Source organism: Solanum lycopersicum, chromosome 3 (genome assembly GCF_036512215.1).
Source record: "Solanum lycopersicum chromosome 3, SLM_r2.1".
In the NCBI taxonomy this organism is placed as follows: Eukaryota; Viridiplantae; Streptophyta; class Magnoliopsida; order Solanales; family Solanaceae; genus Solanum; species Solanum lycopersicum.
The window spans coordinates 60,207,053-60,232,171 of record NC_090802.1 but is presented as its reverse complement, the minus strand read 5'-3'; the positions used below and the strand labels follow the sequence as shown (position 1 = coordinate 60,232,171).

At 35.0% G+C, this 25,119-nt stretch overlaps 7 protein-coding genes across 7 annotated transcripts; 1 reads left to right on the top strand and 6 right to left on the bottom strand.

The window, feature by feature from the left end:
- Positions 1-162: 162 nt before the first annotated feature.
- LOC101246039 (mitochondrial outer membrane protein porin of 36 kDa-like) lies at positions 163-1,540 on the bottom strand. Its single transcript, XM_004236143.5, has 5 exons — positions 1,401-1,540; positions 1,171-1,248; positions 1,026-1,093; positions 739-947; positions 163-634 (listed from the first exon to the last, which is right to left on the bottom strand). The coding sequence occupies exons 1-5, from the start codon at positions 1,447-1,449 to the stop codon at positions 328-330; spliced, it is 711 nt and encodes a 236-aa protein (XP_004236191.1). The 5' UTR covers positions 1,450-1,540; the 3' UTR covers positions 163-327.
- Positions 1,541-2,095: 555 nt separating this feature from the next.
- Positions 2,096-2,503, bottom strand: LOC104646648 (protein PXR1). The gene has a single exon (XM_010320802.1). It carries the CDS (start codon positions 2,501-2,503, stop codon positions 2,096-2,098), a length of 408 nt encoding a protein of 135 aa, XP_010319104.1.
- Positions 2,504-3,542: 1,039 nt separating this feature from the next.
- On the bottom strand, positions 3,543-7,282 carry LOC101246333 (protein QUIRKY). The gene has a single exon (XM_004236144.5). The coding sequence runs from the start codon at positions 7,077-7,079 to the stop codon at positions 3,936-3,938; it is 3,144 nt and encodes a 1,047-aa protein (XP_004236192.1). The 5' UTR covers positions 7,080-7,282; the 3' UTR covers positions 3,543-3,935.
- A 3,767-nt stretch (positions 7,283-11,049) lies between these two features.
- On the bottom strand, positions 11,050-12,587 carry LOC101246615 (22.0 kDa heat shock protein-like). Its single transcript, XM_004236145.5, has 2 exons — positions 11,818-12,587; positions 11,050-11,640 (listed from the first exon to the last, which is right to left on the bottom strand). The coding sequence occupies exons 1-2, from the start codon at positions 11,948-11,950 to the stop codon at positions 11,144-11,146; spliced, it is 630 nt and encodes a 209-aa protein (XP_004236193.1). The 5' UTR covers positions 11,951-12,587; the 3' UTR covers positions 11,050-11,143.
- Positions 12,588-15,784: 3,197 nt separating this feature from the next.
- LOC101252073 (17.5 kDa class I heat shock protein-like) lies at positions 15,785-16,773 on the bottom strand. Its single transcript, XM_004236478.5, has 2 exons — positions 16,523-16,773; positions 15,785-16,370 (listed from the first exon to the last, which is right to left on the bottom strand). Exons 1-2 carry the CDS (start codon positions 16,635-16,637, stop codon positions 15,856-15,858), a joined length of 630 nt encoding a protein of 209 aa, XP_004236526.1. The 5' UTR covers positions 16,638-16,773; the 3' UTR covers positions 15,785-15,855.
- Positions 16,774-19,059: 2,286 nt separating this feature from the next.
- Positions 19,060-19,947, top strand: LOC101252379 (F-box protein SKIP23-like). Its single transcript, XM_004236479.3, has one exon. It carries the CDS (start codon positions 19,060-19,062, stop codon positions 19,945-19,947), a length of 888 nt encoding a protein of 295 aa, XP_004236527.1.
- Positions 19,948-21,602: 1,655 nt separating this feature from the next.
- Positions 21,603-24,093, bottom strand: LOC101246909 (probable pectate lyase P59). Its single transcript, XM_004236146.5, has 4 exons — positions 23,663-24,093; positions 22,517-23,168; positions 22,177-22,419; positions 21,603-22,061 (listed from the first exon to the last, which is right to left on the bottom strand). Exons 1-4 carry the CDS (start codon positions 23,851-23,853, stop codon positions 21,840-21,842), a joined length of 1,308 nt encoding a protein of 435 aa, XP_004236194.1. The 5' UTR covers positions 23,854-24,093; the 3' UTR covers positions 21,603-21,839.
- Between the last annotated feature and the right edge of the window lie 1,026 nt (positions 24,094-25,119).

The following is a 25,119-nucleotide window of genomic DNA, read 5'->3' as shown; positions in this document are numbered from 1 at the left end:
GCTAGATTGCTAGCAAGTGAAGAAGATTCACAAATTTTCATTTCTTGCTGGTATCGCATTATCGTCTCCATTGTAGTTTCAATCATTTACTTACGGTTTGAGTTAGCTGCCTTCAAACATGCAGCTTATAAGAAGTTCAGAGTACTAAATTATGTATAAATATTTGATTGTGAAGCTAATTGTATTGCGATATCAACTTGATGTTATTGCAGGAACCGATAAACTTCAAATTCTGAATCCATCGATATGGACTTAGCATGCATAAATAGTCATAGGAATACTCGAGGATAATACGACTCTAAGAGAGACTACCATTTTTGTTACAACTCAGGGATTAAAAATTAGAGCAAGCCCTAGTTTAGCAGTATTCGCTGCATCCATGGCATTCATCTCTGCTCCAATACTCAGAGAGAGTGCTGAGAAAATATTGTTCTGGACAAGAGCACCCAAACTGCCATCACTTGTAACTCGAGCTTTAATCAGCATGCAAGGAAACAGGCAATGCTGAGCCCCCAGTGCAAGAGTCGTCTGATTGTTGACGAATCTATGTGTTAACTCAGCTGCAACCCCAGTGCTTGTTAAGGGTAGAATCGGCCGGTAACAGTGAGCTCTCAAGGTATCAGCATTATTGCTCCTGCAAATTTCACTTGCATCAGAACATTGAGCATTCTTAACTTTTGCAAGAGTAAAATGTGGCATTCAAAGAAGAAATATCGAATCACGCTGGAGAACATTTACAGAGTGAGTGAAGCAGAGAGAACGTCAGTATCGAAGCTCAAACCACCACCGCATTCTGCCAGTGTTTTCGTTGCTGTATCAAAAGCGATTTCAGCTCCAATACTGAAAAATCCAATTCCTGTAACACCAGAGAGACTCAACAGTGGGGTTTTTTCCAAACTGATGCCTGTTGCAACTCCAAAATAATTATTCATGTATTGCACCTCCACCTGTTAGTCCATACAGATGTAGGCATAAGAAAGGAAAAATAGACTTCTCATATATAGAAAGAAGAGAAAAATTCTAACCTTATTAGACCTCTGATCTGGTACACTCAACTTGACTAGTGAACTTAATCCAGGTACAATGTCATTAACTACAATGATCATACAGTAATTCTCAGAAAGCAGACTATAAGGAGGAACAAAGAAGGGAAATAATAACAATAAATACCTTGACATTTGAAGTATAAGCCCCAATCAAGCAAATTGTGAACTGGTGATTTTCTGATATAATCTCCATACAGAAGATCTAAAGTAAAACAAGTAACATATAAATATTTGAATTCAGAGATTCTCCAGCATTGAAACGCGACAGAAATCAAAAGCAGAAGGACATCTTTTAAAATTTTCATTAGCAAATGTTTTGAATTTGGATGAGCTGAAATAAATGACAGCAAGTACCTGTAGCATTTTTGCCAATATCAGAAAATATTCCTGGCTGCTTGTTCATCTTTATTTTTTAAATCCCCAAGAGTGAGGTCCTGATCTGTTAGTTTATCATTGCTTTTTAAAATGACGCTTGAAGTTGATATCTGCAAGCAAGGTAATTACAGGACAAATATGAAACTTCCTTATGAAATCGAAATTTCACGTCTTAGGAAGCTTCCCTTCAGTATATAGTACAAGAGTAAACAACAGATCCTTTAATAGGTACCTACAATCACTTGTTTGGTAATGTTGCATTGTTATACAGAAGAATATTTTTCCCTTTTTGCGAACTGGTGTATTGCTAGATAACTCAACTTTATACGGTTAATCACTGTATAATACTTAATTATCATTCGAAATGCAGATTTAGGATAATTTGTTCTTCAAACAAGCCAATCGAGAGCTGCAGGATACGAAGTTCTGGAAACAACTGGAGCCCTGATGGAAACTACAATCGTGTTTGAAATATCAGTGTTAAACTGTCATGCACGTAAACAATATTGTGAAGGTAATTCAACTGATTTACAGTACTTATTTTCCTATCATCTGTTCATTCATTATCTGATCCTCTTTACAATGTTGTTATCTAAAAAATGCAATCTGCTTTAGGCAGGGTTCTATAGACACTATGTGTAATTTTCATACAAAATTACAAAAACAGAGAAGCATCACTTTGCTTTTTTCTTTTTCTTGGTGAAGTGGCTCGATAAGGGATCGAATTGAAGGCGAGCAACAGTTGCATTGGCTGCAACTTTCCCAGCTTCATTACACAACTCTAGAATAACCTCTCTCTGGTCTTCCAAATCCTGCATTTTAGCATCAATTTTCTCCACTTTAAGTTTGAGTTTTTCTAAGTCCTTTTCATCATTAGGATTCTTCTCTTTTTTATCCTTCTTCTTGTTATCTTTTTCATCCTTGTCTTTGTCCTTCTTTTTCTTCTTCTTATCTTTATCTTCCTTATCATCTTTATCGTCTTCATCCGAATGCTTATCTTCTTTCTCCTTCTTATCATAAATTTCCTCATTTTTAGTTTTCGTTGAATCGTCATGTTTTCCTGTATCATCCAACTCTGGCATTTGTTACCTTTCCTAGTTTAATTTACCACTCGAGTTCTATTTGATGATGGATTAACACAGCTGAAATGGTTTCAACAATGGTCAATTTGTGTTGAAAATATATAAGGCAACAAGATTTGAGAAGCTCCATCCATGGCCCTATTATTTCTCTGGCATGGATACAAAAAGAAAAAACATAATTGAATGGTGTAGGCATTTTCAGAATTGGCTAATCATATAACCAACAAATCATGCTACATTTAATCCGAACGCCCTGTAGGCTTAATGTAGGCTATAATTCTGTATCATGTGATAAATTGAAAGATACCCTCGGCCAGGGGCACATTTTCATTTTTTAATCTGTCTAAAATAGAATATCGTCTCTATATAATTAGAAATGATTCAATTTTAAAATTCTTCTTTTATCCCCAATAAGAAAGATGGGTTATAACAACTATAAGGTTTGTTTTAGACTACCCATTTTTTTAATAATTTTATGTCAAATCAAACGATGTCACATAAATTGAAACGAACATTAATACTACTAATTTAGAAATCAAATTTAAAGTTAATTGTTGATTATATCGAAGATTAATAAGACAAAAAGATTTCTATAAATCCTTTTGGTTTCAATTCTCAAAGGATACCACATAATGACACAACTCTCTGTTTTTTTCCCTTTTTCTCCCAAACATTAATCAGTTTTATGAGTCTTTGTAACTAAAAAAATTTCTCATTCTTTCACCTGTTCTTCAAACAAATGCCACCTAAAATGACTTATTGATACTTATCAAGTTGCCTTGACTACTGTGTATAATGGCACCTAATGGTCATGACATAAAAGCAACAATAACATACTCAAGCATAAGCTCGAAGTCTTGGAAGAAAATAGAGGCACATAGATCTTATTCCTACCTCGATAACAAAATAGCTATATGCAATCAAATATTAATATATATATATATATATATATATATATATCTGTATATCTCATTTGTATCAATTAAAAGTTGAGTCAGAAAACGCTTGTCAAAGTTGGAACATAATTGAGTCTTAAAGGTTGCAATGCAGTAAAAGAAAGATATCATTATCTTTCATTTTTATATTCGTGGAATAGAATTCAATGTCAATACTTTTCACGACAAAATTACATTAAAAATAAATCTTGTCCTATCAAAAATCTCACCCCTTCAATCTCGCCCCCATGGCTCCTCTCCTCTTTTTTTTTTTTAAACTTATTCCAACAGTTAAAAGTCAATCATCCCAACTTGCCCCATTCACCCTACACTTTTCACTTCTTCCCATGTTTGTAATGAAAACCCCCACTTTTCAACCATTGTGGAAAAAAAAGAGGGAGTTTTTCACACACTAGGTTCTTCTTTTCTTCACAATTTTTCAAAAGAATTGTTGACTAATTTTTTATTTGATCAGCAGAGTGTAGTGACTGTGTACACTACATCAAACGGTCAGATAAACTTGGAAGTCTTCTAAAGAAATTCAAAGTGGCTGGTGGCATTGGGTCCCTAAACATTGGATGGCGCAGGAAGTAGAATCCAAGGGCTACTGCTACCATTTTTGGTGGCACTGCATATAACACTATTGTTATAATTAGGCACACGATTATGAACAATTTCGTCGCTCTTGGATCCCTCCAGCTTACCAATGCTTGGGCCCTTTCTCCCTGGGTTGCGAAATCACCTAAAACTGTTTGGACCCTCGCTGCTAATATTCTCAACCTGTCATACCGCATCCGAATTATTTCGGGTGGTTTTGAACTTGGTATTGTGTCGAACTCCTCGTCCAGTTCGTCTGGGTCTACTGTTTCTGATTGGGAGATTCGGGTGTCCATACCCGCGGGTATTTTAGGCCTGAACCGATAATACCATACACCGATTAAGAAGACGTAGAGAAATCCGGTGGGGACGATTAAATCTGGATACCAAACGAGCACCAAGTAGAGAACATGGACTAGTATGGTTGTTACTGGATTTCTCCACCTTCTAATATCATCCAACCATTTTGCTAATCCAACAGCCCAAGCTAACACCGCTACTATCCGAAACCAATTGGCCTTACTCTTCCTCATGCTCCATGTGTGAGAATCTGCATCCAACATGTACCGAACTACCTCTGGACCCAAAGGTGGCTCGGATCGAGCTAACCATGCTGCAACCATTTTGATAGCGGCTCCTCTCAATGCCTCTTGTTGAGCCACCCCAAGTGGGCGTAGATAATGCATCTTTGGTAACACTGGCTGCCCATAAACAGCACATGTTTCTGGTAACAGTGATGGACAAACAAAACGGATAGCAACTTCAATTTCACCCATTTTCTTCAACCCAGACCGCAACAGAACTAATAAAGGATAGGAATTTGTGTACACTTTGTTATTCTCCAATGTAGAGACTCGTATACGTACTTTTCCTATACGGTAATCAGGCTTATCATCACCACTATCAGCAAACATACGCCAATTGTCGAATACTCCAATTGTAAGAACTGTACAAGGATCGTATACTTGCCACGTGTACTGCTCGTTCCAACGCGGGTCAAAGGTATCGGTTATGGTCCGAGTCCGGACCCATTTCTTCCCGTATTTGGCAACACAGTAGGCATCCGTGGATCCTTTTCCCGGACCCTTAGATTTCAAGGGTAACAACCCGCGAGCTCCAAGAATACCCAGCTCCAAAATACCAACGGCCGGCTTCCATAGCTGCTTAGCCGTGGGCCTGAAATCACTACACACGTGCGCTGCTTCATCAAGCACGTGATATCCTCCTTCTAAGCACATTCTCAAGTGTAGCCTCCCGCAGTAGGCCCCACCTGGTCCACCTTCCAATCCGAACCACTTGGCTGGCACGAGTCGCTCATCGAGCCGTTGCTCAATCGAGCTCACAGGAATTATTATGTGCCCTAGAAGGGCTGGATCCTTCGTTGTACGATCCTCTACAAGCAAGATGAGGCTATCTTCAAGTGGCTCACCGGCGACGAAGATTAAATCTTCGCTCCAATGGAATGCTGAACTGTGATGATTCATGGACCCTCTCCGAGTTCTCACGGATTGAAACCCTAGCTGAGCTTTGACTCTTATCTCCGGCGCCGTCAACGGCGGTAGATTTGGAGCTATATGAAGGTCCTGAGCTTCAATCACTGTGATTCTAAGATACCATAGCTTGGGAGATTGATAGACTTTTGACCGAGTATGAGACACGTACGGTGCGTCTGAGCTGCATGATTCAGGAAATGCATCATCTGCTTGAGTTCCAATCCAGACGGAGAGTTGAATGTCACCGGAAACTTTGTGTTGATCATCGGCGCCACCTTCGAGATGATACCACTGAGGAGCAAGAGGACTATCCGGTGGATCTCTGACTGGCACATCGGAGAGGTCGAAACAGACTCCACCAAGGAAATGATCCGACGCGCTATCCCAAACTGAAATTTCAAGTGTTGAATTGGTAGACTCTTGCTTGTTGTGGCCTAGGGAGAAAACCTGCTGCCACTCTGGATTCGACAACGGTTCGCCAGGCCGGATAATGGCTGGTTTCGATCGGAGAAAATGGTTAGATGTACGGATCTTCACGAATGGGCTTTCACTCGGAGCAAGACCTCTAGCTTTCACGATTTTTACAAATAGATAGTGCATTGGTTCAACGAGGTCGAACGCCGAGATTCTTTCCGACTCTCCGCCGACTTTACCGGATATCACCCTTGGTGAATAGTCTCCGTTTGGCCGTCTCATAACTCTCACTCTTTCTCCAGCTCTCCCTGCCTGCATCCTCTTCACCTCCTGTGGTGGATACTCAGATGGCGGAACAGGAGCACTCATCATCGGTGGACCACTCATCATTGGTGGACCCTCCTCATGCCGGTGACTACACTGCTGCTGCTGTTCCGGCGGCATATTCATCGGTGGAGGAGATTCCTCGATCGTTACAATGGGCGGAGATTGTTCCTGCGCTTCCATGGCAACCTCCATGGGCATAGGAATTTCAAGCATCCTCTGGCGGGGGTCTTCCATGACGAATACAGGGGTCTTCTTCATTTCTTCCTGCGGAGGAGGCGGCTGCTGCTGCTGTTGCTCGGGCTGCGGCGGTGGCGGCTCCTCTTCCTGCACCATTTCATCATAGTAATAAATCTTCAAACCCAGCTCACCTCTAATCCAACTAAAAACACTCTTTTTCTCCAAAGGGAAGTATATCAAACCCTCTTCTCCCCTCCTCGCAAACTGGCTTCCATACAACTTCACTCTCCCTAAAAAATGATTCTTCCTCGCATTCCCATTACTCAACTTCTTATCATTGAAAACCTCAATATCTAGCTCCTCAAACTCCATCGTTCTGGGATCCGAAATGATGAATTCCAGACCTTCGTTCCATTCTGGGTTAAGATTTCTGCACACAGTCGAAGTCCGCTTCTTCTGACCATCAAAATCCACAACAACATACGGACTGGAGCTCCCTTGCCCATCCTTTGGTAATAGATTCCTCGCATCAAGGATCTCCACCACAAGCTTACGGACCAACTGTGGTGGTCTTGACGGCGGCTCTTGCTGTTGTGGTTGCTGCTCCGGCGGTGGCCCAGATGACATATTCATTGTTTCATAGTGTAGAAATAGCCATTAATGGCAGTGAAGATGGGCCGCGAGAGTAAAAAAAGAAACGGAAGAGATATGTTTGTTTTTTTCTGAAAATTTTTCTGCTTCTTTTGTCTGTTATTTGCCCTTTTCCTTTCCAATTTTTTTGTTTTGGGTTTTTTTCAATTTTCGGCCTTTTTCTTGTTTGGTGATGGTAAAATGGTAATTTCGAAGAATGTTTATGGAGGTGTACGACAGTGACAGCAAATGCCGTAGTTGATGCGATCTCCACGGTTGAAAAAATAGAGATAAAGAATTATATTCCAATCTCTCTCGTGAAGTTTCCTTTATTTTAATTTTTATTCACTTTTCGGTTTCTCTCCTTTATTGTTCTTATTTAATAATAATAATTTAAAAAATGAGAAAAACATCCAATAATTATATATTTTAATTATATCAAAAAGTAGTATGGATTATTAAACTAATTAAGTTTAGTTTTTAATAAAAATAGAGATTAGCTTTATGCTTTGTGGAGGGCTAAGGTGAGGTAGACATGGAGTTTATCTCAAGTTATCCTCCCTTGTATTATTTATTTATACATAACCAATAACTAACTATTTTGGCAAATTGTTGTCATAATCAAAGGCGGAGTCAAAACAATAATCTAGTTATTGTAATAAAATCAAGAATAAGAATATAATCATAAAAACAAGAAGACAAGAGAAGTAGATAGAAGAAGATGAATTTTCTTCTTATTCAAGTATATGTAAGTCTCATATGTATCTCATACAATAGTGAATGATCAATCTCATTTATAGAGTGAGAAATCACTCTAAAGTCACAATATTAAGTATCATAATAAATATATATTTTCTTATCCAAAAAGGTTCATGAACCTAGTGAATATGGATGGTTATTCATGTACTAACTTTATGAACTATCCACTCATTCAATGGATTTATAACAGTTACACTATTAATATATAACTAAAAATTATTTTTTATATATATAATTAATATTGAATTTAATTTGACTTTGTCGTATATTTACTGCTCGACCTAATTTGGTATTTATACTTCATGATAAGCCATCAATCTAATTCTAATGCAACTCATGACATGTATATAGGCGTAAAAGGGAAAAAAGTGAACTTAGTGATGGTACAATCAGATGAGCATCATTTCAAATATTTATATACAAGTCATCTGACATTAAGGGATAAAGAAAATGAATAAGGGTTGTATCATATCTCTTCCAATATCTTCATGTTACTGTCAATATTGTGTTTGTCATGACTCTCTTGTCAAAGGGTGTTGGGCTTAACAACATCTAATTAGCTCGTTTTGCTTACCAATGTTTTATTATCATTCAATATTTCACTTTTTAAGATCCTTTTTTCTAGGGTATATATTCTTTTGTAGTGGTAGCCAAAAGAATACATCTATAGCCGATTATTTGAGTTAATTGTAACTTCTTAAACTCGGAAATGATGAATTTGACTTTCAATTTTCCTCTTCTTAAATATTGGTACATGACTTGAACCTATATAATTGTGTCTTGAATTCAAGTTATATGTACTTGAATTTTAAATGTATATAAGTAGACATTTAAATTTATGATCACGTTTAGATATTACTTAAATATAAATCCATCAACCTTTGACAATTTGAAGACATATTTTCTCCCAATGATAGTGTGGAAGGCTTGACCATGACTAAACTGGTGAGTGATGCAATCAATAACAAGAAAATGGTTGATAATTGGATGGGACGGCCTTCCTTTTTGCCAAAAAAAATTGAAACAAAAGTGATAAAAAAAAAGAATCCACTTTTTCTCTCTTCTGGACCCCTTTTTCTTCACCACCTATTGTCAAACAAATGTAGTTGTCAAATAGATTGTATCAATTCTCATTTATATTACTCCTTTGATTACAAGTTATATTAAATTTAGCTATGATATAATAAATTTAATTGTTATATTGAGATTAGTTAAATATCGAAAGTTATATTGAGATTAGTTAAGTATTGACACGTATGTTTTAGAGGTATGTGGTGTATGCGTAAATCCTAATGGAAATTTAGTTTTAATATTTCATAAATTAAAAAAATTAAAAAAAGTTTATGTTAAAATTGTAGAAAATACAAGTGATTATAAAATAAGTAGGGAAATGTATATTTTTGTATATAAGCTTACATGTGCACGAACATTACTAAATAAGAAAATTATTTTGGGCGTTCGTGGTTCGATTACTGATTGAAATCAAAATCAAATCAATCTAATCGGTTTTCTAAATTTCTAAAATCAAATTAAATCAAACGAAAAAAATAACCATCGGTTTGGTTCAGTTTTTCTGATTTATTCGTTTTGAAAGTAATAATTGTTTTGAGTACATATGTATTTTGATAGATACAAACACCAATTACATGAACAATCTACAGAAAAGCTAATGTCGGTTCAGTCAAGCAATTAAGCAATATTAGAGTCTGTGACTATTTTATGTGAAGTTCAGTATGTAAAGATTAAAATGAATTTTGATGGACTTGGATTTGAGATTGTTATATTTGGGCTAAAGTGTTGAGCTTGAGAAAATGATAAAATTAAAGACTTAAGTTAATTAAAATTCAACAAAATATTTTTAGTTTATTTATGAATAATATATAAATAATTATAAAATTTATATATCTAATTTATTGGTTCAGTTTGGTTATTTTTATGATTTTAGTAAATCAAAACCAAACCAAATATCGGTTATTTTAGTTTGTTTGGTTGAGATTGCAATTCGAATTGATTGTTAACTATAACCATGAACTGACCTACTTGAGACGGTGAGAGAGTTAAAAATGTGTTACCCCATTAACGTAAATATGATGGAACATAAAACATGCCTAGTAGGCCTTTGGAGTATGGACATAAATTTGGAATTAGTGATTTGAGTTGAAGTTGATTCCACGATTAAAGTTTTAAAATCAACATTTAATTTGAATTTCACATGTTTTCCTTTATTATGTAAACATGAACACTCATATATAATTGAAGTCAAAGTTGTGATTAAATGTCAAAAACAAACACAAATTTTAGATCCAAATTACATGGTTACATGAGCCATATATAATATAAAACAAGGACGTTGCTCTATGATGTCCTTAGCCTATTTTATAGCTTAGAAAAGTTAATTTTGAGTTCCACTAATTATATCTTCAAACTTCGAATTTCATCCCACTTTATGAGTAATGTTTCCACTATATACTACTATGTATTAAAAATATACCTGTAATAGTTGTGTTTAACTAGACTAAAGTTTAGAAAATTACCCCAATTTCACCATAATGTTGGAATTAACCAACAAAACTTCCAGAATTAGTGCTCCTAAGTTGTCTCTTGAAAAGTATTAAATGCTTATGGGGATTACACACATATTACAATATGTTCACATTATACAAAAATTGGGATTCTGTCCCCTTTATAGCTTTGTGGGTTCTTTGGCCTACTGTTCTCGTACCCTAATCGATAAAGATATTCTTAACATGGTGTAATATTATCCGTTTCAGATCAAGTCTACACGATTTTCCATAATAGCTGCACTTACTGAAAGTCTACACGATTTTCAATAATAGTTACACTTACTATGCATAATTTTTTTTTAACTATCAATATGAGACGTTATTTACTTTCCTAACAATTTTTCCTTCAACGAATCGGGATAAAGTAATAAGTATAAACAGTTTGTGCCTTTTCTGTATTGGTGGATAGATTTCATGAGGAATCAGGTCCCTTTAAGATAAAATTCAACTTTGAACTTATGCTTATTCTAGTGTATTTTTCTCTTGTTACAATCAGAATCAAATAAGTCCCTAGTTACCTCCAATTGACTTGGATATTTATGCTTTGTCCTATAAAGCTGTTATGCCAATATATCTGGTTAACTTTTGTAAAGTGCACTACATTTTCGAAATGCAATTTTATAGAATCATTTTGCAAAATTAAACGATAGTTTTGAACAACAAACTTATTTGTATGTTCATTGCACGTTTAGTATGTTATGTACATAAGTAATTGGATTACTAGAGAATGACTAGTCACGAAGCTTAATCAATTTTACTTGACTGCCATTTTTGAGAAACGTAAACCCCGAAAGAAAATGCTAGCAATGCTGTAATTACAATCGTTTTGTTCTTCTTCAGAATTTCTTTCCCTGCTGCCACTGGATAAGCCTCGTGCCATTTTTTCGCCATTTTTGCATCATGAAATTCTTCGTCCCCATTCGGTCCCTGTTTATCATTTTCTTTTTCCTCTGTATCATGACCTTTCGAACTTTCAATTTCCTCTTGTTGATTCTCTTCATGACCAGAGCTAGCAATTGCTGCCTCTTCGCGTTCATTGTTTTCTGGTAATTCTTTTGGGATGATCACAAACAGAATCCCGTCTTCAATCCTTGCACTGGTATCCTCAGATTTCGATTTTTCAGGTGCTATCGTTGATTTTTGAAAGCGAATAAATTTATTCTCGCCTACCTTCCTTTCTCCACTTACCTTTATATTGTCAAATGTGTCAACTTCAAGCTTCACCTCCTCCCTTTTGAATCCTTTTAACAAATTAAAACAGCAAGATACACATATAATGAATTAACCTCATAATTGTTGAGTTCAATCACTGCACATTATTCCGACTCGAATATTTGTAAATTACAATCGAAATGACAACTGAAAAGCAGATCTTTTTTTGGAAAAGCAAAAACGAGGAAATAATGAAGTATGAATACCAGGAAGATCAATTAAAAGGTAATGATTTTCCGCATCCTCTATCCAACCGGATGAAGGTTCAATATCTTCGTACACTGGATTGACTGAAGTTGTCAAATTAGTCCCTCTTCTGTGATCCCCGTAATGTTCCATTAATTAGACTTGTTGGATGAACTTGTGAAATAATGTTAATGATGTATTCTGTTGCAATTGAAATCGTACATATATATATATATATATATATATAAAATTGCCAGAAATAAGAAGATGGACAAGAAAATTAAGCCTGAATGGTGTTATATTGTTTATTTTATTAGGAGCATATTCAGATAGCTTTTCTTGCAAGATCCTGCAAATTTTTGTTCTGTTATTTTACCCTGTAACACACAAAACCTATATTTCTTCTTGAGAAAGGCAATGTTCTTATTCTATACTTTGCTTCAATTCAATTGAGAAAGCCAATGTTTTTATTTTATGCTTTGCTTAATTCGGCCTCCCTATCATCACTGTTACTACCTTGTATCACTGGATTTGCCACTGGTAGAAGTGGCAACTGCTTTTGCTTCATCGTGAACGAGATAGGCTAGTCTCGTGACTTGTATTAGTTGCAATATTTGAGTCCTCCATATCAGGTAACTAGAGGGATCGAGTTTAATGGAGACTGAAGCAATGAGATGGTGAAGTGAAGAGACTGAAAGCGAGTTGGAAGCTTATGTCATTTGGCTTCTAAAACAATGTTTTAGTAGTCTAAGAATCATAGCGAGAGAAAAGCTTAAAGCTCTGATACCATAAGAAATCTAAAGATAATGTATTGCACAATGATTTGTAGTAGCTAATGAAATTTACAGCGCATCATAGTGTGCTTATACACTTACAAGTGGTGCAGAACATAGAGAGTAGGCAAATTGCAGTTTGATTGACATAATATTCTTCAATCATATCATGTATATAATAAATAGAATATGAAGTCATCAGAATTCAGAAGCACACATAGTGTTCCGTCAAGCATCAATCTTATCAGAGAGGGCAATACAAAAGTTCATTTCATAGTAGATTTCCAAAGAATTAGCTCCATGAATGTCTTAACAAGAACGTATTCAAAAATTTAAATCGTTTTTAACTGCATACGAAGAGTTAAAAAGAGTATAGAGATGCAAATCTCCTGCTTTGTAAGACACGGAACCAAAATGCTTAAAAAGATTCATGTCATATAAGGTTCAAATAACCATCAAGTGAATCCAATATAAGAACTTTTGAGTTTGTCAACACCTGGTCATGTTAATCTTCGACAAATAAAAATCAAGCTGGTTCCAATATTTCAATAATTAAGAAATAATTTACTCCCTTCGTTTCACAAGAAATGAGATGGTTTGATTTGATATGAAGTTTAAGAGTATAAAAAACTTTTATATATTGGGGTTTTAAATTAAAGTTTGGTTAAGTGTACAAAATTGTCTTTTGATCTTGTGGCCTTAAACATATCACGTGAAAAACTGAAATTAAAATGTTACCAAAACAAAAAAGAGATCATTCTTTTTGCAACGCTAAAAAGAAAAGGAGGTCATTCTTTAAACAATGGAACTAATATTATATACCTATTTTGCCCTTATCATAAGTACTTCAAATTATTTTCAACATTAATGACTTAAATTAGAAATGTTATAATGTAAAATTACTTTCGAAAGAGGGTCATATTTGCCCATTAACTCTTAGAAAAGGGTCATATTTACCTTTCGTTATCATCCAATTTTGGGTATATATTTATTCTTGTACAGTTAAATATTATATCGTTGCGCTTACATGATGCCTATGTGGTCAAACCAGTTTTTAAGTCGGTTTTTGACTTATAAAGGTATTTACAAATATAAAAATGACTTAAAATAAGTTAAGAACTTAAACATAATTTGAATAGATAATATATACATTTATAATGCTAGAAAGCAATGTGAATATATCTAAATCTAGATAAGTGGGAAATACATTATTACAAATATTGCACGTGTATCCGGGGCACAGTTGAATGTAGATATCATGAACGCGAGGTGCAGGATACCAGGCCGAGAAACCCGGGCAACCATTCCCCTATGTGCCAATCGCTAGCGCATCCAGGGCCCCGGCGCCCAGCTCAGCTGGAGAGGCCTAGCCTGATCTGAGAAGTGCTAATTCGGTTCGGATAGACTTCATTCAAGAATGCCACCGCCCCGGGAATCAATAAGAAAACAAGTGCTAAGTTTCAGATCAGTGAATAAACCGAAAGGAAAGAAGAGACCTTTCTCGCTCAGCGCCTAAAGCGCACTATGCTCCGCTCCAACAAATGAGAGTTTTCGGTGGAACCGGTGAACCACGCGAGCTGGTTAGATGCGTGGGACAGAGGGCTCGTAGTACCTGCTAGCGCGGCTACGCAGTGGAAGGGAAGGAGCCTAAATCGACCCCCTTCTTTTTTTCTTTGAAAAAAGCAGTAAGGAGTAAGGAGATTAAACTCTCGGATGAGACTAAGCAGCTACCGACCGTTCCGACGCGCCCTTGACCTATTTTGATTAAGACCAAAAATCTGAAATTGATCCAACCAATATTTTCTATGCACAGTGTTATTGTGAGCTAATATTTCCTTATATATAGTTCATATTTGGGAATGAGATAATTTTTCGGTTTCTCAATCTTTTATTTCTTAATCTGTTCCTACTCCACTAGAGTTTTATTAAGAATTTTTTGACACAAATTTTTTGACACATAATGGGACGTGACTAAAAAAATTTCCCCATGCAAGAACAAACGGACCAAATGATTGGTGTATTAACAAAAAGGTAAGTCGAATTCACTCTAACATATGATTGGAGCTATGATTATTTTTTTGGTTTTCACTTGTACATGTTAATAGTTTATAACGATCTAGATAAATTAAAAGTCAGTATCACAGATCTTATTATATAATTTGGAAAAGTTCTTTTAAGTAAGTAGGATATTAGTCATTTGATGCAACATAGTACCTGTTTTCAAAATTTTTATTTGATAAATATAGAGATTTAAGTAATTTAATACAAAGTTCTAAAATATCATATAAAGTTATACTAATATTTAGCTTTAAAAACTTAGAAATATAGTGTATCTTTCTCTTCTTACAATGAGAATCGAATAAGTCCTTAGTTACCCCCAATTTGACTTGAATATTTGTTGCTTTGTCCTATAAACAGACCCATCAAAAAGGGCCAATCTAGCCTCGTCCCATCCAAGCCTTGCGGGCCAAGGAATTTAAAGCGCTAGGGCGGGTCGACTTTTCATTTGGAAGGGCATGAAAATGCTCAATCTAATCTAACCCTAAAAGGGCCGAGGGTTGGGGCGGGCTAGCCTTTTTTTTCTAATTTATAATTCTATAACATCAAGAAAATGAGAAGTTCCTAATCATAATACGGTAAACAATGGTGTTGTTTCAAAAATACTGACAAAAAATTTAGTGTCATTAGCATGTATATCACATACCAGATACAAGAGCGAGTTAAGAGAGTGAAAAGCAAGATGGAGGGAGGCGGAGCGCAATATTTGTCTATGTACCCTAGATACATAGAGTGTAACAAATTAACCTAATTTGAGTCTATATATTCCGAGATACGTGTATCTGAACATAGAAAAATCTGGTAAGATTCATAATATTACAACATAGCGTATATTTAAGTAATTAGATTTTTTATTAGTAGATTATTTTAAGTTTCTCTTAATTAAAAAGTTTTGGCTCATGAGCTGACCCCAATCAAGCCTCAAGGATGAATGACTTATATGTGCCAGACTTATAAGACCTAATTTTAAATGGACTTGAAAAATCTTATCTCAACACCAATTTCAATAATTGGTTGGGTTGGGCCAACCCATGGGGTAAGCCCATTTTAATGGTTGTACCTATAAAGGTGTTATGCAAATATTTCTGGTTATTTTGTAAAGTCCACTACTTATCCGAAATGCAATTTTATGAAATCATTTTGTAAAACTAGATGATAGTTTTGAACAAGAGACTTTTATTTGTAGGTTCTCTTGATGTCCATTGCACGTCGAATGAGAAATACTAATCACGAAGCTTGATTGATTTTACTTGACTTAGATTTTTTAGAAATGAAAACCCCGAACGAAAATGCAAGCACTGCTGTAATTACAATTGATTTGTTCTTCCTTAGAATTTCTTTTCCTGCAATCACTATACCTACCTCGTGCCTGTTCTTCGCCATCTTTGCATCGTGGAATTCATCGTCCTGACTCAATCCTTGTATGTCATTTTCTTTTTCCTCTGAAACTTCACCATTTGAACTTTCTATTTCCTCTGTATCCTTTTGTTGATTATCTTCATGGCCTGAGCTATCATTTGCTGTCTCGTCGTGTTCATTGTTTTCTGGTACTTCTTTTGGGATGATCACGTACAGAATCCCGTCTTCAAGCTTGACGCTAGAATCCTCATATTTCGACTTTTCAGGCGCTTTCACTGATTTTTGAAAGCGAATGGATTTATATTCTCTTACCTTCCTTTCTCCACTTACCATTATATTGCCAAATATATCAACTTGAAGCTTTACTTCCTCCCTTTTGAACCCTTTAAACAAATTAGAAGAGCAAGATAAAAAGAAAAAGATAAACCTCATAATTTATAATGATTGACTGTATAATATATGTTAATTAAAACACATTACTCTGACTTGAAAATTAGTAAATTACAATGGAAATGATGAAACGAGGAAAGTATACCAGGGAGATCAATAAGAAAATAATGGTTTTGAGTATCTTCTATCCAGCTGGAAGAAGGTTCAATATCTTCGTATACCGAATTAGCCCCTCTTTTGTAATACTCATAATGTGCCATTAGTTAGACTTGTTGGATGAACTTACTGTGTAATAATTCTATTGATGGATATTGTTTATTTTGCTAGGAGCATTTTCAAATAGCTTTTCTTGTAAGATGCTGCAAATTTTTATTCGGTTCTTTTACCCTGTATGTAAAAGCCTATATTTCTTCTTGACAAAGGCAATGTTTTTATTCTGTGCTTTTGCTTCAATTCAAATGGTAAAAGATGTAGGATTCAAAGTTGGTCATTTATTGCTGTTAATACTATTCACATTTTGACATTACACAGAGTTTGATTAACAACTGCGTCAACTTCCTCTAGATAACCACAATGGCCAAACCCCTCCATTACAATGTTGTATGTCACCTTGTGGCTTGTTGGGCGCAAATCCAACACATTATATGCTACGATTCAAGTGTAATGCTTGGTTAAATGAGCCATATTAACAAGGACGTTGCTCTATGTTGTCCTTTAGCCTTTACTTTATAGTTTAGAAAAGTTCATTTTGAATTCCACTAAATTATATTCCCCAAAACATTGAATTCCATTCCACTTTATGAGTAATGTTTCCACTATACCCTTCCTATTAATTAGTTGGGTTTAGATAGACTGAAGTTTTAGAAAATTGCCCTAATTTTTCAACATATACTAAAAACAGAATAATAATCAATATAGACTAAACTTTAAAAAATTGAAGTTTTGTTGGTTATTTCCAATATCATGGTGAAATTAGGGCAATTTTGTAAACTTTAGTCTACTGTCTAAACCCAATTATGATTAATCAAAATTACATGTATCGCGCTCTTAATTGATGAATAGTAGCATCATTAGCACAAGAATGATTGTTAATTGATAAATGAAATATTTATATACTCATGAAAACATTGCACTATTAGATTTTTAATGTGACATGTTATTGTGAAACAATTATAAAGTTTTATACACAAACATAGACATTTATAGATTATAAAAAAACACACATGAAAAATATAGAAAAAATTGTGGTCACGTTTATAGCAATATGTCTTTCTTGCGATTTTAAAATCTCATACTTCTTCTTCAACTCTTTCAAGATTTTCATGAAAATTTTTTTTAAAAAAAAAAAACCTGTGTTTTCGCTACCAAACGCATCTTATTAGAACTATTTGTAGATTTTTATTTTCCGTATATATATTTTCATCAAATATTGTACATAATTATTTAAAGATATCTAAACTTTTTTATTATTATCTAATTATTTAATTGAACATGTTTATAGTTTATAAAGATATAGATAAATTAAAAGTTAATATCACATGTCTTATTATATAACTTGGGAAACCTTTTTTAAAGAAATAAAATATTAGTCATTTGATGCATATAGTACCTTGATTTTTGTTGTCAAATTTTTTATTGATAAATATAAAAATTTCAGTAATTTAATTTAAAGTTTTAAAATATCACATAAAGTTATACTATTATTTAACTTTACAAACTTAGAAATTTGAACTATATATGAAAATAATGAACTTTTAAAACTATTAATTGTAACTTAGTAATGCACGTAGTAAATTTCTTGTGGTTATAACAAGTGTTTTGCAAAAGAATTAAAATTAATTGTAACTTAAGATATTAAAATCTTTTTTTGATGATATGATAAGAAGATTGAATGCTTTTCCATATCACTATACAAGAATTTTCAAAATGTTAATATTAAATAAATTGGAAATGGTATTTAACTTTATACATTATAATTTTTGTATCATTATAAATAATATGTTTCATTTTTCCTATTTAGTTTGAGTTGTTCGAAGAATTAAGTGAACAAATTAGGTTAAGTTTGTACTTTTCACTAATTAGTTTATATAACTCACTTGTTAGTTTTTATTTTTGTTGTATATTTGGTCTCCATTTGTTTATTTTTCTGCACACTGGTTTTAACTTTTATATATCATATTATTATTATTTTTTTCTGAGTCAATTATTCTGTTTAGTCCGCCAAAAATAGAGTTTGATCTTTTGAAGATGCTTTATAGTTTTGCATCTACAAAAAACTACAAGTGTGAAATTTTACTTATGGTATATTTTGAAGTGGGCTTCTGTACTCAGAATCCGATATTAATTGGGATATATCTCTGAGTTATATATACGGCTTGTTGTGTATTCTTCCACCAAAACAGAAAAACTTATTAAGCACAAGGATGTCGAATTGGTCTGAGCTTAGTATGATCTGCTTGTTCTAATAGTACAGCGTATAAATTTGATTGAGGACTACCTTACTTTTGGGGCCGTTTGCAAATCTTGGCAATGCGCCGCCACCAAGGACAATTTCAACAGTGACCTGCCTAGAATTACGTGGTTGATGTTAGCAGAGGATGAAGACAATTCCTGTAGAAAATTCTTCAGCCTCTACAATGGCATGATTTTAAACAAGAGGATTCCGAAAGCCATAGGAAAACGATGTCTAGAGTCTATGGGATGGCTAATGATAGTGAAACAAGTCTGCTACATCCCTTCTCGGGTGTAGAGATCGAGTTGCCCCATCCAAACACTACCAAAAATTATGAAGACCATGAGGTAGGCTATCCGTGGACTTTTTTTCACAAAGCAGTTTTATCAGCTAGTCCTTCTCATACATCGAACTACATTCTCGCTGTGATTGACGGGAATATGAAATTCTTCAGTTTTTGGAGGCCAGGAGATTTGAGATGGACAAGAATTGACAATGTAAACTCTCCCTATAAACATATACATCGTGATCTGGTCTATTATACTGAAAAATTTTATGCAGTTGATTGGAGTGGCCGTGTGTTAGTCTATGATGTTACTGGTTCTAGTCCCACTCACTCTCAAATAATAGCCATCTTACCACCCCATCACAAGGGAGACGAGTTCTATATCCTAGAATCAATGGGGTCATTATTTGTAGTTGTGCGCTACGGTGTAAAAAGTAGGGCACCTATCAGAGAAGATAGTAGCAGGATTTCATTAACACCAATATATGAAGATGATAACGATGGTGAAACTTATGGGACAACAAGTTTTGGAGTTTTTGAGGTCGATTTAGCCGCTGGAAGATTGAGGGAAACCAAGGAAGTAGGGGACAGAGCTCTTTTTCTGGGTGCTAATGCATCTATCTCAGTACAGGCTTCTCATTTTCCAGGGGTCAAGCCCAACCATATTTATTATACTGATGATTTTGTGGAATCATACCTCTCCTATGAAGAAGGGGGTGGCATGGATATGGGTGTTTATAACATAGCAAATTGCAGCTTTGAGCCTCACTACAACGGTGTTTCTCTCAGTCGTGTTTGTCCACCGATTTGGGTCACTCCAACTCTGTATTGATCTGTATTGCTTGCTTCCATTTTATATTATGTATTTGGAGAATGTTTCATAATTTATTTTATGCAAAACCATTTTCCTTGTTGAGCACCATAAGTTATATATATGTATAGATTTATGTATATGTTTAGATTTATAATAAGAACAAGTCATCTGATGTTGATGCTCTACTATGATGCTTTAAGCTGATGTTTGTTTTGAAATTATTCTATAATAAATGGATGACAGTATCATTACCTTTTAGTGTAATGCTTATGTTTTCCAATTGAAGTGGTATGGTACTGTGTAACTTCTCAGTGTTCCTTTCAATCTCAAATGTCAAATACAGCTTCTTCTTAGATTGATTTTCTTAGAACAAATGGTGATACCATTCGTCTATGGTGTCTGTGAATTTTATCTTTTTCTGTTAAAACTCGTGTTTTATGGGAGTTGCTTCGAATTTTGTCTTTCTGCTAAAAGTCGTGTTTTATGGGAGTTGCTTCCGAATTTCAGGATAAGTTAGCAAATGATAAGTTCAGCTACATTAAGATTCCTTTACTGCACAGTGTAGCCTTCTGAATCCAGTAGAGTTGGGCACTAAGTTAGTTATAGCCATTGTGCTATTATAACCATTCATTAACTGCCTGACTTTTTCTTTGATTAATTGGAAATCCAATGATCTAATCCAGTTAAGTTATTAACAAGCCATTTGGTTTCTTGGACTTTTACTCTTTAGAGCTGTTGAATTTCTGCTCTATATGTTTTTGGCCTCCAGGGCTTTTGCTCTTTTGTTTTCTATAAATGTGTATCAGTTTGTTTTGCAATATACAAAGGTGTGTGCTGCTGGAGTTCATAACATATCTGTTATGTAGAAGGGGGCGGCTTGGATATGGGAGTTTTTAGTTCAGCAAATGGCTCAGCTTCGAGCCTCACTATAGCCATGTGTGATGTTGTCCCTCAGTCATGTTTGTACAACAATTTGGGTCACTCCAACCTTGTATTGATCCGTGTTTCTTTCATTTATATTATGTATTCGGAGAATGTTTTGTAATTCGTTTTACACTTAACTCTTTTCCTTGTTGAACTCCATAAGACTTATTATTGACTTGTGACCTTGATGAATATGCTTCATGGCTATGTCTATTGTGTAGGTATGAGTCGTATAGAACTTTCTGCAATGAAGCGTCCACAGAGGTACAGAGAGAATGTGCAGGTTTTCTGTTCATCCCCACTCGTTTCTTTGGTGAGTTTCTTTATGCTGAGAAATTCTCTCAATACACTCTCTCTTTCAACATGCAAATTGGTAGATTTTTAGATGCTTATTCTGGGACGTCATATTTATGAATTAGTTACACACGGTACTAATAAAGGAAGCAACCTCTAACATTTTACTCGTCAATAAGTAAAACATCCAAGGCTTGATTGGGGATATATAATAACAGGAACGAATTTTAACTATCACAAAACAGTTACATGTATATATGTGTATACAAGCTGAGGACACTGTTGTAATAAAACAATATCTCTAATCAACTTTTTTTTATTTTATCCCTCCATAGAAGCTCCCACTCTTTTTGCTCCCTTGAGATTCGATCTCACCACTTTGGGATGAAAGTGAAGAGCGAGCTACTTACTATTCAAGCAACTCCCTCTGGAATGTCCTTAGTCAGGGAAAATAATCACCGCAACTAGTAACAACGTTTGATTAATATTTCTCTACTATATTAATACACGAAAAACAAAATTGTTGAAGAACTTATAGAAGCCAATGTACAACACTCACACTCATTCTCCCTCAGTCTAACTACCAGCTTGGTAAATAAGAGGAGAAAGGGAGCAGATCGCTAACTCTATACACTTTATAGGTACTATTTGTATTGTAAACATCTTATTTTGTTGCTGAGGCTGAAAATGCACTAACAAGGCCTTCCCTCAATGCATTTGAGAGAGCCTGAAAATTGCGTCAGGCTGCTCACGGATGATCCTGGCTTGGAGGTGATCATATCAGGACCTTTCAAGAATGCATGTTTTGGATCTCCAGATTCTACGAAGAATGCTCCGTTCATCATAAGATCTCCCTGTGATTTCCACACCCAATTCTTCCACACATTCTCGGGTGCATAGTCTCTTTTGGTCACCTACATAGAGGTAGAAAATTGGGTATACGTGATACTTCAGTCATCTATTAGACGTGTTCCATTGTGCTGTTTCTGGAGAGTTAGTGAGAAAAAATTAATGTTTTTTCGTGTTTACCTCTTTGGCATTAGGATTTGGAGGAGCGATAAAACGATTCCCCTGGCTAAGGATGGTGGGATGCATGCTTCCTCCAATGGCATACATAAGCCAATGTGTGTAATCATTGTTGACAACATGAACAAATCCCCATCTAACTCTCGGCATCCTCTGCGTCAAACCGTGCCCAAAGTGATTGAATGCAAGTGTTATTTGCATAACAGAGTCCCCTGAGGCAGTATCACTGGCACCAAACAACATGACCTACAAAATTTAAGCAAGAATATCAAAGGATTGTCTTTCATTCTCAATTGAAAAAAAAAATTAAGTAGATAGGAGTTGGAATTTGGAGATGATTTACGTCATTATGCTTGGTGAAATGGCAATTGGAAATGGTAATGGCTGTGGAACCCTCAACAGCATCAATTAGACCATCCTGACAATTGGACATGGAAATGTGATCGATCCAAACATTTGTTGATCCAAAGATTGAAATGCCATCACCATCACTTTTCGATCGATAACCATAATGACTGACAGAGTCTCTAATTAACCCACCAGCACCAGCCTTAGTATCATGAATGTGAAGGTTACTAATAATCACATTGTGTATAAACTGTAACATAAGGCCACCACCATGAGCAATGTGTACTTGCCTTCCTCGAGCATCAATCGTCTTGTTGCTTGTCATGATAAGCTCCTGGTTAAGCTTAATTACCATGTTCTTAGCAAATATAATCCAAAGTGGCTCCGGCTGGATGACAGCGTGGCGCAATGTGCCCGGCTTAGGATTAACTAACTCGTTGTCTGAATTGTCCATTACTACATAGATTTTTCCACCTTTGCCTCCCGTTGTCTTGCGGCCAAAGCCAAGGACGCAATCTGTTAGTTTCATGCGGTTCCGAGCCCAGTTTGGATCACACCTCCAGCACTGGTCGATAGGATTAGTAGCCATGCATTTTCCGCTGTACCTTTGCAGGTCCCTTCTTCTGCTTTTGCTGCCTCGTACAGCCCTTTTCAAAATTTAGGCTCAGTTAATTAAATATGTACATAATTTATCGTATATAATAATACTAGAGTCCTCTTGGAGTAAAATGTTGCATTCAACTTGCATGCTTGATTTCCTACTCAGCTCCAAATAGAAAAATGAAAAGGGTGATAAAGAAATGAACTTTTGAGTATTAAATTTCTTATTATATATGCCTTTAACTTGTGAAGATCGTCGAAAGGCCATGTAAGGAGACAAATTGTCATTCATTCTCCGATCATGTGGGACTAATAATACCTTTGCACGCCTATACTTGACATTTGACAACTTGAGCGTGAACAAGATAATATGATGGCCTACCGTTGGGTGAAACAGAATTGATTGGTCTTAAGTATTTTGATATCAATGTTGAAAAAATAGATTTTGTACCTAACTTATTTCCATAAGTATATGTAGCCGCGCGGAAATAGAAGGCCTTAGCCCAATATATAATAAAGGAAGAAATGAGAGGGAACTTACTTGTCAACTTGGTAGTTAAGATGGTCAGCAACAATCTTAGGATTAGGATTATAGGCATGTCGAGCAGCCTTCTTTGCTTGCTGGGCTCGCTTCTTCCACACCTCATCAAATTCCTTAATATGTGCCTCAATGCTAACAACTAAAACAACCAAAACAAAGAATAAAAACAAATTACGCTTTGGTAATCCCATTTTTGATAATCATACGTACAAATTATATTGTGTTTCCCTAATTGATGGTATAGTTTATCTCACTTATTTTTCTTTGTTTTAAGTTTAAAAGTGAATGATTTAGATAGAATTCAGCTTAATATCCTCCATACTTGTGAGGCAAGAACAGAGTAAGTAAATTATGAAGTTGTGAGGGAAAAGTGGAGAACCACTTTCTAATTTATAATGAAATAATATATCGCCTTCTAAATTTGTGACGATGGATTTTATTTCAACATGTGAAAGAAAGGATATTAGAACTACTATCTTTCTTACAGGCTAAGAATACGTCCACTAATTAGTGTTAATAAAAAATTCATAAAAGAGATTACCATATTTGAAATCAAATCAAATATGATCAACTTCTTGGAACTCAATACTAAATTAAAAGAAATATTAGATCAGCTTTTCAAGTGACTCGAGGTAATTTGGTGATGCATTTGTCAATATTGGTTACGACTTACGTGCGACTTTTTTCCTTAGCATTCTTTTTATAATTTTGTTAAATTTAATAGTTAGAGTTCATTAAATATTTGATTGAGATCAAAAATTAGGAATGACAATGGAGCGGGGCAGTTGCGGGGGCAAATCCATATAAATCCACGGACACTTTGATCCGCTCCACATGGACTAATTTGCTTTTTCAATCCGTCCCAGATTAATTCGCCTCATTTAAACCCGCCTCGCATAAGTTTTCTTATTATTATTTTTCTTTGTTATTTAGCTTTAACATTGGACTATAACTTTTTTTTTTGGATATTCAATTTATAAATTTTAATTATGAAACACAATTAAAAATTTAACAAAAAGATAAACAAAAATAAATAAATAAAATCAACAAATTCTATCAAAACAAATTCTTTTTTTATAGTTAAAGGATTAAACCGTTCAAATGTATATTTAAGAAACTATTTTAAACCTACAACAAACATAAGGGATCAGTTTAATCATTTTAGGGGGTCAAATATGCCCCTAAACTATTTGTAAAGGTTTAGATATACCATCCGTTTAAAGTTTGGTCTATTTATACCTTCACCGTCCAACTTTTGGTCTACATATGTCCTTTTGGGCTTTAGTTGACCAACTCGGAATATCCAACTCATTTTACTTTTATTTAAATGTCAAATGGATTTTCCAGGTCATTTTTATATATTATCACTTGACATTTATATTCAAGGGAAAAGGGTCAAATATGCTCCTAAACTATTCGAAAGGTCTAGATATCCCCCGTTTAAAGTTTGGTCAATT